The 15,870-nt window shown below is 44.9% G+C and overlaps 1 protein-coding gene across 3 annotated transcripts in view; it reads left to right on the plus strand.

The window, feature by feature from the left end:
- Nucleotides 1–15,481, plus strand: part of coasy (CoA synthase) — a 69,567-nt gene extending 54,086 nt beyond the window's left edge. For 2 of the 3 annotated variants that reach the window (XM_052038933.1, XM_052038934.1), the window contains exon 10: nucleotides 6,696–6,981. In XM_052038933.1, the coding sequence (XP_051894893.1) occupies nucleotides 6,696–6,743 (48 nt within the window). In that variant the 3' untranslated portion in view covers nucleotides 6,744–6,981. Of the gene's footprint in view, nucleotides 1–6,695; nucleotides 6,982–15,348 lie in introns of those variants that run through there. The other variant, XR_007958215.1, reaches the window with a different exon arrangement.
- Nucleotides 15,482–15,870: the final 389 nt, after the last annotated feature.

Below are 15,870 nucleotides of genomic sequence, written 5' to 3' on the forward strand. Positions count from 1 at the left end.
AGGCAGCAACTATGGCAAAAGAAACAGTTAACGGTTCAGTTCAAAGATACTTCATCCAGCAGTTTCTGTTTTTATTTCAGCTCTCCAGCATCTGGTGTTCAATTATTGGTTCAAGATTTAGCTGAAGCAGCAAGTTTTGACATTGAGAAAGTAGGGGGTGGAGGAAAGTACACAAAAGAGGGTCTGTGACACTTCTTCCCATCCTACTTCCTGCGACAGTACTATTCCATTCTCTAGTTTCTTGGGTAGAAAGGGACAGGGCAAAAGAGAGTGATAATAGGATAAGTTTTAAAGATGAGCAAAAGGAGGGCGGAGCAGAATCATTACCAACAGCTGCAGTATAGAAAAATGGAGGCAGTGATTCTAATCTAAAATTCCTGAACTTATTGTTGAACCATGGAAGGAGAAAACCATCTAGTTAAAAGAAGAGTAAGGCCAATTTTGACGGTATCAGAAGGGATCTGGCAGGCGTGTATTGGGATCAGCTGTTTTCCGGCAAAGAGATGCTTGATAAGTGGGAGGCCTTCAAAAGTGAAATATTGAGAGTACACAATCTGTATATTCCTGTTAGAATAAAAGGCAAAGCTAGCAGGTTTAAGGAACCTTGGTTATGGAGGGATATTGAGGCCCTGGTAGAGAAAAAGGTGGCGCATATCAGGTATAGGCAGTTAAGATCAAATGAGGCACTTGAGGAGTATAAGAAATACAAGAGGACACTAAGAGAGAAATTAGGAGAGCAAAAAGAGGACATAAGTTGCTCTGGCAGACAAGGTGAAAGAGAGTCCCAAGGATTTCCATAGCTATATTAAGAGCAAATGGGTAGCAAGGGACAAAATTGGTCTGCTTGACGATCAGCATGGTCATCTATGCATGGAGCCGAAAGAGATGGGGGAGATCTTGAATTAATTTTTTGCATCTGTATTTATTCTGGAGACAGACACAGACTATAGAACTGGGGTAAAAGAGTAGCGAGGTCATGGACCATATCCGGATTACAGAAGAGGAGGTGCTAGCTGTTTTGAGGTGAAATCCCCAGGGCCTGACAAGGTGTCCCCTAGGTGCTTGTGGGGAGGCTAGTGCAGAAATTGCAGGGGCCCTGGCAGAGATATTTGAAACATCCTTAGCCGCGGGTGAGGTGCCGGAGGACTAGAGGATAACTAATGTTGTTCTGTTGTTCAGGAAAGGCTCTAAGAATAAACTGGGAAATTATAAGCTGGTGAGCCTGACGTCAGTCATGGGTAAATTATTGGAAGATATTCTAAGGGACAGGATATATAAGTATTTGGATAGACAGGGCCTGATTAGGGATAGTCAACATGGCTTTGTGTGTGGTAGGTCATGTCTAACCAACCTTGCAGAGTATTTCAAAGAGGTTAATAAGAAGTTTGATGAAGGAAAGGCGGTGGACTTTAGCAAGGCCTTTGACAAAGTCCCACATGGGAGGCTGGTCCAGAAGGTTAAGTCGCTAGGCATTCAGGATGTAGTCAATTGGATTCAACATTGGCTTAGTGGGAGAAGCCAGAGAGTGGTAGTAGATGGTTGTCTCTATGACTGGAGGCCTGTGATTAGAGGTGTGCCGCAGGGATTGGTGCTGGGTTCGTTGTTGCTTATCATCTATATTAATGATTTAGATGATAACATGGTAAACTGGATCAGCAAATTTGCAGATGATACCAAGACTGGGGGGTGTAGTAGACAGCAAAGAAAGCTATCAAAGCTTGCAGCGTGATCTTGACCAACTAAGTAAATGGGCTGATAAATGGCAGATGGACTTTAATGCAGACAAGTCTGAGGTGTTGCACTTTGGAGGATGAACCAGGCTGAGACTTGAATAATGATTGGTAGGGCTCTGAGGTGTGCAGTAGAACAAGGGGACCTGGGAATACAGATCCATAATTCTTTGAAAGTGGTGTCACAGATAGATAGGGATGTAAGAGAGCTTTTGGCATGTTGTCCTTCATAAATCAGGGTATCGAGTGCAGGAGTTGGGATGTTATGTTGAAGTTGTACGAGACATTGGTGAGGCTGAATTTAGAGTGTTATGTGCAGTTCTGGTCACCTACCTACAGGAAAGATATCAATAAGCTTGAAAGAGTGCAGAGAAAATTTACACAGATGTGGCCAGGACTTGAGGACCTGAGTTACAGGGAAAGTTTGAATATGTTAGGACTTTATTCCTTGGAGTGCAGGGAAATGAGGGGAGATCTTATGGAGGTGTACAAAATTGAGGGGTATAAATAGGGTGAATGCATGTAGGCCTTTTCCTCTCAGGTTGGGTCAGACTAGAACTAGAGGACATGGGGTTAGGGTGAAGGTGAAATATTTAAGGTGAATCTGAGGGGACCTTCTTCACAGAGGGTGGTGCAAGTGTGGAATGATCTGCCAGCGGAAGTGGTACATGTCCAAAGAAGTAATGAATTTAGTCAAGAAGAAAAAGGACAAGTATGTAGAGCTTCGGAAGTTAGGATCAGAGAGAGCACGTGAGGACTATAGAGAAGCTAGAAATTAACACAAGAAAGGAATTAGAAAGCCAGGAGGGGCCATGAAAAGTCCTTAGCAAGTAGGATTAAGGAGAATCCAAAGGCATCCTATACCTATGTCAGGGATAAGAGGATAACGAGGGAAAGGGTAAGACCACTTAAGGATAAAGAAGGGAATCTATGTTTGGATGCAGAGGATATGGGTGAGGTTCTGAATGAGTATTTCTCTTCCGTATTTACCTAGAAAAGGGACATGCAGGATGCAGAAATTGGAACTGAGGGCATACATGTTAGGGCATTTTGAGGTCAAGGAGGAGGTAGTGTTAGGTCTCCTAAATAGTATTAAGGTGGATAAGTTCCCAGGGCCCGATGGGATGTACCCCTGGTTCCTGAGGGAGGCAAGAAAGGAAATTGCTGGGGCCTTGACCGGTATCTTTGTGTCCTCTTTACCACGGGTTTAGTCCCGGATGACTGATGAGTGGCTAATGTTGTTCCTCTAAGAATGGAACAGGGGAAAATCTGGGGAACTATAGACCAGTGAGTCTCATGTCAGTTGCAGGGAAATTGCTGGAGAAAATTCTTAGAGATAGGATATACGAGCATTTGGAATCCAGTGGTTTGATTAGGGAAACCCAGCATGGCTTTGTGCGGGGCAAGTCGTGTCTTACTAACCTGGTTGAGTTTTTTGACAAGGTGACGAGAGAGATTGATGAAGGTAGAGCTGTGGATGTCATCTATATGGACTTCAGTAAGGCATTTGACAAGGTCCCACACAGTTGGTTAATCAAGAAAGTTCGGATGCACGGGGTCAGTGGAGTATTGGCTGTGTGGATCCAGAACTGGCTTGCCTGTAGAAGACAAAGGGTGGTGGTTGAAGGCACTTATTCGGGCTGGAGGCCTGTGAGTAGTGGTGTTCCACAGGGATCTGTGCTGGGATCTCTGCTGTTTGTGATATACATAACTGACCTGGACGAGTATGTTGATGGATGGGTTAGTAAGTTTGCAGACAATACCAAGATTGGTGGAGTTGTGAATAGTGTAGAAGACTGGCGACAGATACACTGTGATATAGATCAGTTGCAGATGTGGGCAGAGAAATGGCAAATGGAGTTTAACCCAGATAAATGTGAGGTGTTGCACCTTGGTGGGACTAATGTCAAGAGGCAGTACACTCTGAAGGGCAAGACCCTTAACAGTATTGAAGAGCAGAGAGACCTTAGGGTACAAGTCCATGACTCATTGAAAGTGCCTACACAGGTAGAATCATAGAACAATACAGCACAATACAGGCCCTTCGGCCCACCATGTTGTGCCGACCTTCAAACCACTCCTAAGACTAACCCCTTCCTCCCACACATCCCTCTATCTTAAATCCCTCCATATGCTTATCTAAAAATCTCTTGAACTTGACCAACGTATAAGCCTCCACCACCACCCCAGGCAGTGCATTTCATGCACCAACCACTCTGGGTGAAAAACCACCCTCTAACATCTCCCTTGAACTCTTTTCCGCCCCAACGCCCCCCCCCATTACCTTAAAGCCATGCTTGTATTGAGCATTGGTGCCCTGGGAAAGAGGTGCTGGCTATCCACTCTATCTATTCCTCTTAATATTTTGTATACCTCAATCATGTCTCCCCTCATCCTCCTCCTCTCCAATGAGTAAAGCCCTAGCTCCTTTTGTCTCTCCTCATAATGCATACTCTCCAAACCAGGCAGCATCCTGGTAAACCTCCTCTGCACCCTCTCCAACGTCTCCACATCCTTCCTATAATGAGGCAACCAGAATTGTACACAGTGTGGTCTAACCAGAGTTTTGTAAAGCTGCATCATTACTTCGCGGCTCTTAAACTCGATCCCACGACTTATGAAAGCTAACACCCCATAAGCTTTCTTAACTACCCTAACCACCTGTGGCAACTTTCAGTGATCTGTGGATATGAACCCCCAGATCCCTCTGCTCCTCTACACTGCCCAGAATCCTGCCATTTACCTTGTATTCTGCCTTGGAATTTGTCCTTCCAAAGTGTACCACTTCACACTTCTCTGGATTGAACTCCATCTGCCACTTGTCAGCCCAGCTGTGCATCCTATCAATATCCTTCTGTAAGCTTCGACAGCCCTCCACACTATCCACAACACCACCAATCTTTGTGTCATCTGCAAACTTGCTAACCCACCCTTCCACCCCCTCATCTAAGTCATTAATAAATATCACAAAAAAGTAGAGGTCCCAGAACCGATCCTTGTGGGACACTAGTCACAGCCCTCCAATCCAAATGTACTCCCTTCACCACAACCTTCTGCTTTCCACAGGCAAGCCAATTCTGCATCCACAGGGCCAAGCTTCCATGGATCCCTTGGCCCCTGACCTTCTGAAGAAGCCTACCATGTGGAACCTTGTCAAACGCCTTACTAAAATCCCATGTAGACCACATCTACTGCACTACCCTCATCAATCTTCCTGGTCACCTCCTCAAAGAACCCTATCTTTGAGAATGGTTAGACAGGGTGGTTAAGAAGGCTTATGGAATGCTTGCATTTATTAATCGGGGTATTGAGTATAGGAGTCAAGAGGTTATGGTGCATCTCTATGGAACTGTGGTTAGGCCACATTCAGAGTATTGCATGCAATTCTGGTCACCTCACTATAGGAAGGATGTCGAGGCTTTAGAGAGGGTGCAGAGGAGGTTTACTAGGATGCTGCATGAATTAGAGGGCATGTGCTATCAGGAGAGGCTGGACAAACTAGAGCTCTTTTCTCTGGAGCGGTGGAGGCTGAGGAAGTATATAAAGTTATGAGGAGCATAGATGGGGTGGACAAGCAATATCTTTTTCCCATTATTGAGCGATCCAATACCAGAGGGCATGCATTTAAGGTGAGAGGGGGTAGGTTCAGAACAGACGTGAGGGGAACTTTTTTTTTACTGAGAGAGAAGTGGATGCCTGGAATGTGTTGCTTGATAGGGTGGTGGAGGCAAATTCTTTGGAGGCTTTTAAGAAGGGCTTGGATGGGCACATGAATGAGAGAAAAATAGAGGGATATGGGCATTCTGTAGGTAGGAGGGAATAGCTACAATATTGTGGGCCCAAGTGCCTGTACTGTGCTGTACTATACGGTTCTATGTGGGTTCAATTGTAACATCCAAGAGGTTTGGATAGGTACATGGATGGGAGGGGTTTAGGAGGGATATGGTCCGGGTCCAGGTAGATGGGACTAGGCAGAAGATCAGGTCGGCATAGACTAGATGGGCCAAATGGCCTGTTTCTGTGCTGTAGTACTGTATAACTCTATCGCTGCCACAGCTGAGATCACTTAGGTTAGGTTAGAAAAGAACAATGGATAGGAAAGGTTTAGAGGGATCTGGGCCAAATGGGACTAGCTCAGATAGACATCTTAGTCAGCGTGGACCAGTTGGGCTGAAGGGCTTGTTTCCATGCTCTGTGACTCTATAAACACCATGGAATTTCAGAATCATTACAACACAGCAAGCCATTTGAACTATCAAATCTGCCAGATGCTAGTAGAGCAATCTCATCAATAACATTCCCCTGGTCTTAGACCACAGCCCTACTAATAATTTTCCCTTATTGCTTATCTAAGTCATTTTTGGAAATAGTGGTCTGAAAGGTGGCAGTGACTGAAGAGCTGGAAGAATGAAATGGTGTCTCAACTGGAAACAGAACAGGGACAAGTATGTTCAAGTACAGGAAGTTGAGGGGTGACCTTAAAACCATGGGGCTTGGATAAGGTGAATGGTCACAGTCTTTTTCCCAGGGTAGGGGAGTCTAAAATTAGAGGGCATAAGGTTTAAGGTGAGGGAGAAAGAATTAAAGGGGTCCTGAGGAGAAACTTTTTCACACAGAGGGTGGTGAATTTATGGAACGAGCTGCAAGAGGAAGTGGTAGAGGCCGGTACAATTACAATGTTTAAAAGACATTTGGACAGGTTCATGCATAGGAAAAATTGAGGGGGATGTGGGCCAAACATGGGCAAATGGGACCAGCTCAGGTGGGCAGCTTGGTCAGCAAGGATGAGTTGGGCCGAATGGCCTGTTTCTGTGCTGTGTAACACTTTGACTCTATGATGATGCAGGAGTAAAGACTAGTCAACAGTATATCCCCAGGAATGAAGATGCATGTCATGAAAGGAAGAGTCATAAATGATCCAGATCCATGTGAGCATTGATATTATTTCCTTCTCTGTATTTCCAGATCCAGAAGGCTTGGCACCTCCTTCAGAATCGTAGACCTACTTGTTGACATCATCCAAGTCCAGGATCTCTATTGCTCCTTTGTTAATTTAATTGTTTGAAAGAAGGTTTTTCAATCATTCACAGAAGATCATTTATTGGACTGAATATACTGATATTAAGTACATTGTATAAACCACACTGCTCCACAGGTATAATAACAATGTTACTAATTAACATGTTGCAAATAATTCCAAAAATCTCAGTTTGCATTTTCAACCATTTTCAATTTAATTTTGAAAATCTAAGTGTTCCGAGTGTTTTCAATGCAATGCATTTTTTATTCAATAGTTCATCCGCAATAGTTCATCCCTATCTATCCAAGTACTTATATATTCTGTCCCTTGGAATAGCTTACAATAATTTACCCATGACTGACGTCAGGCTCACTGGCCTATAATTTCCCATCTTACAGCCTTTCTTGACGCAATGGAACAATAGATGGAGGAAAATATATACCATTAATGGAAAATTAATTAAATTAAAATTAATCGAGAAAAATGGGAAGTTTCACTCCCAACAGACTTAAAGGTGAGTAGAACAAGCAGCAGGATAATAGACTTATCAGGTGAGAACTTGCCAATTTCACTCCAGACAGACAGCAAATAAAAAGGAGGCAGGTTCTAGAGAGCAACCATTTTAAGAGGGGCTGCTTTGAGAAGAAGTGCTGTTGGTAGGTTATAGCGTGGGCTTTGGTGCCCACTGGTCTTCAACGAGGAGGGTGAGCAGCAATAAGGTAAGTGCAAGGTAATGTTTCCTTTCATAAATCGGCTAGTTTAAAGGGGCAATAATGTCGGTCAGTAGAGTGGTATGTTCCTCCTGTCAAATGTGGGAGATCAGGGAGCAACTGTGTTCCTTGATGACTACATTTGCAGGAAGTGTGTCCAGCTATATGGCTCCTGTCAGACCACATGGATCAGTTGGAGCAGCAGCTGGACACACCGAGGAGCACACAGGAGACAGTGCGTTATAGATAGGAGTTTCAGGGAGGTGGTCACACCAAAGGTTAAGTCAGGAAGTTGGGTGACCATCAGGAGGGGCAGGCAGGTAGTGCAGGAGTCCTGTGTGGCTGATTTTCCCCCTTTAAACAGGTATACCGTTTTGGATACTGTTGGGGGGATAGCGTCTCGGGAAAACGACAGCAACAGCCAGATCAGTGGCACCATGACTGGCTCTGTTGAACAGCAGCATCAGGCAAAGTCTAGACAAGCAATAACGATAGGGGACTCTAGTCAGGGCACAGGCAGGCATTTCTGTGGCTGCTAGTAGGACTCCACGATGGTGTGTTGCCTCCCCAATGCAAGGATCAAGGATGTCTCAGAGTGGGCACAGGACCTTCTGAAAGGGGTGAGTGAGCAGCCAGAGATCGTGGTCCATATTGGTATGAACAACATGGGCAGGAAGAGAGACAAGGTCCTGGAAGAGAATTTAGCGAGTAGGGATGAAAGTTTAAAAAGCAGGACCTCTAGGGTTGTAATCTCAGAATTACTCATGCCATGTGCTAGCGAGGCAAGAAATAAGATAGTACAGTTAAATGTGTGGTTAAGAGGAGGAAGGAAGCATACCTAAGATTTAAGAAGCATAAATCAAGCAGGGCTCTTGAGAATTATACCCCAGGTTACTATGGGAAGCGAGGGAAGAGATTGCTGGGGCATTGACAATGATCTTTGTGTCCTCCCTGGCCACAGGAGTGGTACCAGAGGATTGGCGGATGGCAGATGTTGTTCCATTGTTCAGGAAAGGTAATAGGGATAAATCTGGGAACTATAGGCCAGTGAGTCTTATGTCAGTGGTGGGAAAACTATTGGAGAGGATTCTTAGGGACAAGATTTGCGTGTATTTGGAGAAGCATAGTCTTATTAGGGATAGTCAGCACGGCTTTGTGAGGGGCAGGTTGTGCCTCACGAGCCTAATTGAGTTTTTTCAGGAGGTGACAAAACAAATTGATGAAGGTTGATGTTGTGTATAAGGATTTTAGTAAAGCATTTGACAAGGTTCCCCATGGTAGGCTCATCCAGAAAGTCATGAGGCATGGGATCCATGGAGACTTGGCTGCATGGATTTGGAATTGGCTTGCTCACAGAAGACAGAATACCCTCCATCTACTACCACCCTCTTGTGGTAGTAGATGGAGGGTATTCGCTGCCTGGAGGTTGGTGACTAGTGGTGTTCTGCAGGGATCTGTTCTGGGACCCTGCTGTTTGTGATTTTTATAAATGACTTGGATGAGAAAGTGGAGGAGTGGGTTAGTAATGTTGCAGATGACACAAAGGTTGGAGGTGTTGAGGATAGTGTGGAAAGTTGTCATAGGTTACAAAGGGATATAGACGATGCAGAATTGTGCAGGGAAGTGGCAGATGGAGTTCAATCCAGAAAAGTGTGAAGTGATACACTTTGGAAGATTGAACTTGAAGGTGGAGTACAATGTTAATGGCAGGATTCTTAGCAATGCTGAGGAACAGAGGGAACTTGGGGTCCAAGTCGATAGATCCCTCAAAGTTGCCGCCGGAGTTGATAATGTGGTTAAGAAGGCATATGGTGTGCTGTCCTTCATTAGTCGGGGGATTGAGTTCAGGAGCCGCGAGGCAATGTTGCAGCTCTATAAAACTCTGGTTAGACCACATTTGGAGTATTGTGTTCAGTTCTGATTGTCTCTATAGGAAGGATGTGGAAACTTTAAGAGAGGCTGCAGGGGTGACTTACCAGGATGCTGCCTGGATTACAGAACATGTCTTATGAGGAAAAGATTGAGCGAGCTCGGGCTTTTCTCTTCGGAGTGACAGAGGATGAGAGACAGCTTGATAAAGGTGTGTAAGATTATGAGAGGCATAGATAGAGTGGACAGCCAGCACCTTTTTCCCAGGGTGGCAATGGTCAATACCAGAGGACATCAGTTTAAGGTGAGTGGAGGAAAGTTTGGGGAGATGTCAGAAGTAGGTTTTTTGACACACAAAATGGTGGGTGCCTGGAATGCACTGCCAGGGGTGGTGGTAGAGGCTGATACAATTAGGAAATTTAAAAGGCTCTTAGGCACATGATTGTAAGAAAAATGGAAGGTTATGGGCTGTGTTGGAGGGAAGGATTAGATTGATCATGGAGTCGGCACAACACTGTGGGCCAAAGGGCCTGTACTGTATTGTTCTATGTTAAGGGGCTGGTGCAGGAGGAAGAGCTTCAGGTACATGGAGCATTAAGCTCTCTTCCAGGGCAGGTGGAACCTGTACAAAAAGGACAGGTTGCACCTAAAATGGAGGGGAACCAATATCCTTGAAGGGAGGTTTGCTAGTCTGCTCAGGAGCATTTCAACCAACATGGCAGTGGGTGGGAACCAGAGCAATAGGTCAGCAGGTGGAGGGATTGAGGTGAAGGTAGGGGTTAGGATAAGTAAGTCTGAAAGGAGGAACAGGCAGGGTCAGGTAACTGAACATGGTGGGACTGATGGGCTGAAGTGTGTTTATGTCAATGCAAGGAGTATTATGAGTAAGGCAAATTAACTTAGATCCTGGATCAGTACATGAAACTACAATTTTGTGGCCATTACAAAGACTTAGTTGAGGGAGGGACAGGACTGGCAGCTCAACGTTCCAGGTTTTCAATGTTTTAGACGTGATAGGTTTGTAAAAGATGTGGAAAAATTGCATTACTCATCAGGGAGAATATCACAGCTGTACCCTGAGAGGACATACTGTGGGGGATTATCCACTGATGCAATATGGGTAGAATGCAAAAATAAGAAAGGTGCAATCAACTCTGATGGGGTTATACTATAGTCCTCCAGGAGTTAAATAACCTCCAGGGTTATACTGTAGGCCTCCACTATTATACAAATAGCCACCAGGAAATGGAGGAACAGGTATGTTGTCAGATTATGGAAAGATGTAAAAGTGGCAGGGTTGTCGTGGGTGACTTTAAGTTCCCCAATATTAACTGGGACTTCCTTAGTGCAAGAGGAAGAATTTGTTAGGTGCATCCAAGAAGGGTTCTTGGAATAGTATGTAGATAGTCCAACCAGAGGAGGGTCCATACTAGACGTTGTATTGGGAAACGGGCCTGGCCAGGTGATTGGGGTTTTAGTGGGAGAGCATTTAAGGACAGTGATCATGTTTTAAGATGGTTATGAATAAGGATATCTGGATCTCTTGGTGGGGGGGGGGGGGCTCAATTGGAGGAAGGCAAATTACAACAGTATTAGGCAGGAGCTGGGGGGAGTTAATTGGGAGCGGCTGTTATTGGGCAAGTCTACATCTGTCATGTGGGAGGTGGGGGGATGGCTTTGCTGATCAGGGACAGTGTCACAGCTGTAGAAAGGGAGGATGTCCTGAAGAAATCATCCACTGAGTCAGTGTGGGTGGAAGTCAGAAACAGGAAGGGAACGATCACTCTGTTGGGTGTATTCTACAGGCCCCCCCCCCCCCCCATCAGCAGCAGAGACGCTGAGGAGCAGATGGTGAGGCAGATTTTGGAGAGGTGCAAAAATAACAAGGTTGTGGTCATGGGTGATTTCAACTTCCCTAATATTGATTGGCACCTTAGTGTAAAGGGGATAGATGGGACGGAGTTTGTTCAGTGTGTACAGGAAGGATTCCTCACACCGAACTAGAGGAGAGGCCATTCTGGACCTGGTACTAGGCAATGAGCCTGATCAGGTTTCTGATCTCTCGGTGGGAGAGCATTTTGGAGATAGTGACCATAACTCCTTGATCTTTACCATAGCCTTGGAGAGGGATAAGAGCAAACGATATGGGAAAGTATTTAACTGGAGGAGGGGGAATTATGATGCTATTAGGCAGGAACTTGGGAGTGTAAATTGGGAACAGATGTTCTTGGGGAAGTGAACAGCGGAAATATGGAGGTTGTTTAAGGAACACTTGCATGGGGCTCTGGATAGGTTTGTCCCATTGAGGCAGGATAAGGATGGTAGAGTGAAGGAACCGTGGTTGACACGAGATGTAGAATATCTTGTCAAGAGGAAAAAAGAAAGTTACCTGAGGTTTAGAAAGTTACAAGGTAGCCAGGAGGGAGCTTAAGAATGGACTTAGGAGAGCTAGAAGGGCGCATGAGAAGTCCTTGGCGAGTAGGATCAAGGAAAACCTCAAGGCGTTCTACACATATGTGAATAAGAGGATGACTAGAGTGAGGGTAGGACCGATCAGGGATTAAAGAAGAAATGTGTCTGGAGTCAGAAGAGGTAGGGGAGGTCCTTAATGAATACTTTGCTTCAGTATTCACCAGAGAGAGAGAGAGACCTTAACATTTGTGAGGATGGTGTACAACAGACTGATATGCTAGGGCATGTCAATGTGAGAAAGAGGATGTGCTGGAACACCGGGGCCGGACGGGATATATCCAAGGTTATTATGGGAAGCTAGGGAAGAGGTTGCTGTGCCTTTGGCGACAATCTTTGTGTCCCCACTGGCCACAGGAGTAGTACCAAATGATTGGAGGGTGGCAAATGTTGTTCCTTTGTTTAAGAAAGGGAGTAGGGATAACTCTGGGAATTACAGACCAGTGAGTTGTACTTCAGTGGTGGGCTATTAGGCAGGAACTTGGGAGTGTAAATTGGGAACAGATGTTCTTGGGGAAGTGAACAGCGGAAATATGGAGGTTGTTTAAGGAACACTTGCATGGGGCTCTGGATAGGTTTGTCCCATTGAGGCAGGATAAGGATGGTAGAGTGAAGGAACCGTGGTTGACACGAGATGTAGAATATCTTGTCAAGAGGAAGAAAGAAAGTTACCTGAGGTTTAGAAAGCATAGATCAGACAGGGCTCTGGATTCTTAGAGACAAGATTTATGGGCATTTAGAGAAGCATAGGCTGAGTAGGGACTGTCAGCATGGCTTTGTGAGGGGCAGGTTGTGCCTCACAAGCCTGATTGAATTCTTTGAGGATGTGACAAAGCACATTGATGAAGGTAGAGCAGTGGATGTGGTGTACATGGATTTTAGTAAGACATTTGATAAGGTTCCTCATGGAAGGCTTATTCAGAAAGTCAGGAGGCATGGGATCCAGGGAAACTTGGCTGTGTGGATTCAGAACTGGCTCGCCCATAGAAGACGCAGGGTGGTAGTAGATGGAGCGTATTCTGCCTGGAGGTCAGTGACCGGTGGTGTTCCGCAGGGATTTGTTCTGGGACCCATGCTCTTTGTGATATTTATAAATGACTTGGATGAGGATGTGGAAGGGTGGGTTAGTAAGTTTGCTGATGATACAAAGGTTGGTGGTGTTATGGATAGTGTAGAAGGTTGCTGTAGATTACAACATGATATTGATAGAATGCAGAGCTGGGCTGAGAAGTGGCAGATGGAGTTCAACACGGATAAGTGTGAAGTGATACACTTCGGGAGATCAAATTCGAAGGCAGAATACAAGGTTAATGGCAGGACTCTTAGCAGTATGGAGGAACAGAGGAACCTTGGGGTCCATGTCCATAGATCCCTCAAGGTTGCCACGCAGGTCGATAGGGTTGTTAAGAAGGCATATGGAGTGTTGGCCTTCATTAGTTGGGGTATTGAGTTCAAGAGCAGCAAGGTGATGTTGCAGCTCTGTAGAACTCTGGTCAGACCACACTTGGAGTATTGTGTTCGGTTCTGGTCGCCTCATTATAGAAAGGATATGGAAGCTTTAGAGAGGGTGTGGAGGAGATTTACCAGGATGTTGCCTGGATTGGAGAGCATGTCTTATGAGGATAGGTTGAGTGAGGTAGGGCTTTTCTCTTTGGAGAGAAGGAGGATGAGAGGTGACTTGATAGAGGTGTACAAGATGATAAGAGACATAGATCAAGTGGACAGTCAGACCTTTTCCCAGTGTGACAATAGCTAACACAAGGGGACATTTTAAGGTGATTGGAAGAAGGTATAAGGAGAAGGACATGGAGGATAGTGAGTGTGGGGTATGCTAATAATCTTAGGCATGATTGAGGTCATGAAGGAAGTGGTGATGGGTCTATTAAAGAACATTAAGGATGTCTCTAGGGTCTAATGGGATCTATCCCAGATTATTGAGAGAGGCAAGAGAAGATATTTATTTCTAGGGCCTTGACAAAGATCTTTGTATCCTCTCTAGCCACAGATGAGGTCTCGGAAGACTGAAGAGCAGCCAGTGCTATTCCTTTATTTAAGAAGGGCAATAGGAATAATCTAGGAAATTCTTGGCTGGTAAGCCTCACATCAGTGGTAGCTGTTGAAGAGGATTCTTATGAATAGGATGTACTCATATTTTGAAAAGCATAGCCTTATTAGGAACAGTCAGCATAGCTGGTGGGGTAGGTGGTGTCTTACAAACTTAATGAGGCTTTTGAGGAAATGATGAAGATGATTGAGGGTAGGGCAGTGGATGTTGTCAACATGGACTTTAGTGAGGCATTTAACAAGGTACCCCATAGTAAGCAGATCCAGAAGACTAAGATGCATGCATCTATAGTGACTTGGTAGATTGGATTCAGAATTGGCTTGGCTATAGAGGATGGGGGGTGGACAGAATGTCTCAGTTAAGAGGACAGACTGGGTTTATTTTCCTTGGAGTAGAGGAGACCCGAGGGAGGAGCTGATAAAAGTGTACAGAATTATGAAGGGCATAGATATGCTGGATATAGGAAACTGTTCACCATTTCTAAACTGTTCACCATTTCTAAAACTGGAGGGCATACATTTTGGAATAAAGGATTTAGAGGGGATCTGAGGAAGAACGATTTTCATGCAGTAAGTGTTTGGAATCTGGAATGCATTGCCTGGGAATTGGTCCTACAGTCAGTAAGTCATGTCCTTGATCCTGACCTCAGGGAGGCAATGTACCATTCTGCAATTATATCTTTCACTGCAGAAACACTTCTGTGCTCCCCTAACTATGAATTCCCTATAACTACTGCTCTCTTGACCTTCCTCTTGTTTAGCTAAGTCAACCTCCGTGCTATAATCTTGGCTGTGGCTGCACTCTCCTGGGGATTCCCAGTATTTGGTTACAATGAGCAAGATACTCTCAAGTTTCTCCTGAATAACCTGCCTATTATTTTTTTCCTCTGTCTGGCAGGCACTGGTCCCTCACTTCCTCCACTTTTCTTAAGTTTGGAGTGACCACTTCTTGAAATATGCAATCCACAAAATACTCAACCTTATGGTTAGAGTTCAAACTCCAATAGCTGATGTCACTGCCTGAACCTGTGACCGTCCACTGCATTCAATGGATAAGGTGCACAATGGGCGCTACACTCGGTTGAAATTCCATTGACCTCCTCTTAGGAAATGAGCCATGGATTCATACAGCACAGAAATAGGCCCTTTGGACCAACTTGTCCATGCCAATCAAGATGCCCATCCAAGCTAGTCTCATTTGCCTGCATTTCACCCATATCCTTCTCAACCTTTCCTATCCATGTACTTGTCGAAGTGTCTTTTAAATTTTGTTGTTATACCTGTCTCAACCACTTCATCTGGCAGCTCATTTCCATATATGTACCAACCTCTAAAACAAAAGTTGCCCCTTAGGTTCCTATTAACTCCTTCCCCTCTCACCTTAAACCTATCTAGTTCTTGATTTCCCAACCCTGGTGCACTCACCCTGTCTACGTCCCTCATGATTTTATACACTTCTGTAAGATCACCTTTCATTCTCCTACAGTTCAAGGGAAAAAGTCTTCGCTCGCCCAACAAAGACCAAAGTGGACATTGCTGTGTGAAGCTGCAGGAGATGGGCGAGGTCCTCAATGAATATTTCTCCTCCACAGTGAAAACAGAGGAGGACATGAAGGTACTGAATGTCTTAAAACATATCAAGGTAGGCAAATCTCCAGGCCTGATCAGGTATAACCAAGAACGTGGTGGGAAGCTTCAGAATGAATTGGGGGAGCGCTGGCTCGGATATATCAGCGACGGGTGAAGTGCTGGGAGACTGGAGGGTGGCTAATGCCGTTCGTTAAGAAGGGAGGCATCGAAAAACCTGGAAACTTTTCACCAGTGGTGCTCAGGGAGGAGGTACAGGAGCCTGAAGATCCAAACTCAAAAGATTCAGAAACATCTTCCCCTCTGCCGTCAGATTTCTGAATGGTCCACGAGCCTCCTCATTCCTCCCTTTTGTTTGCAATTCTTATTTCTGTAATTTATAGATTTTATTGTTTTGCACAAAACAACATTTCTCAGTGAT

This window comes from Pristis pectinata, chromosome 25 (assembly GCF_009764475.1).
Source record: "Pristis pectinata isolate sPriPec2 chromosome 25, sPriPec2.1.pri, whole genome shotgun sequence".
In the NCBI taxonomy this organism is placed as follows: Eukaryota; Metazoa; Chordata; class Chondrichthyes; order Rhinopristiformes; family Pristidae; genus Pristis; species Pristis pectinata.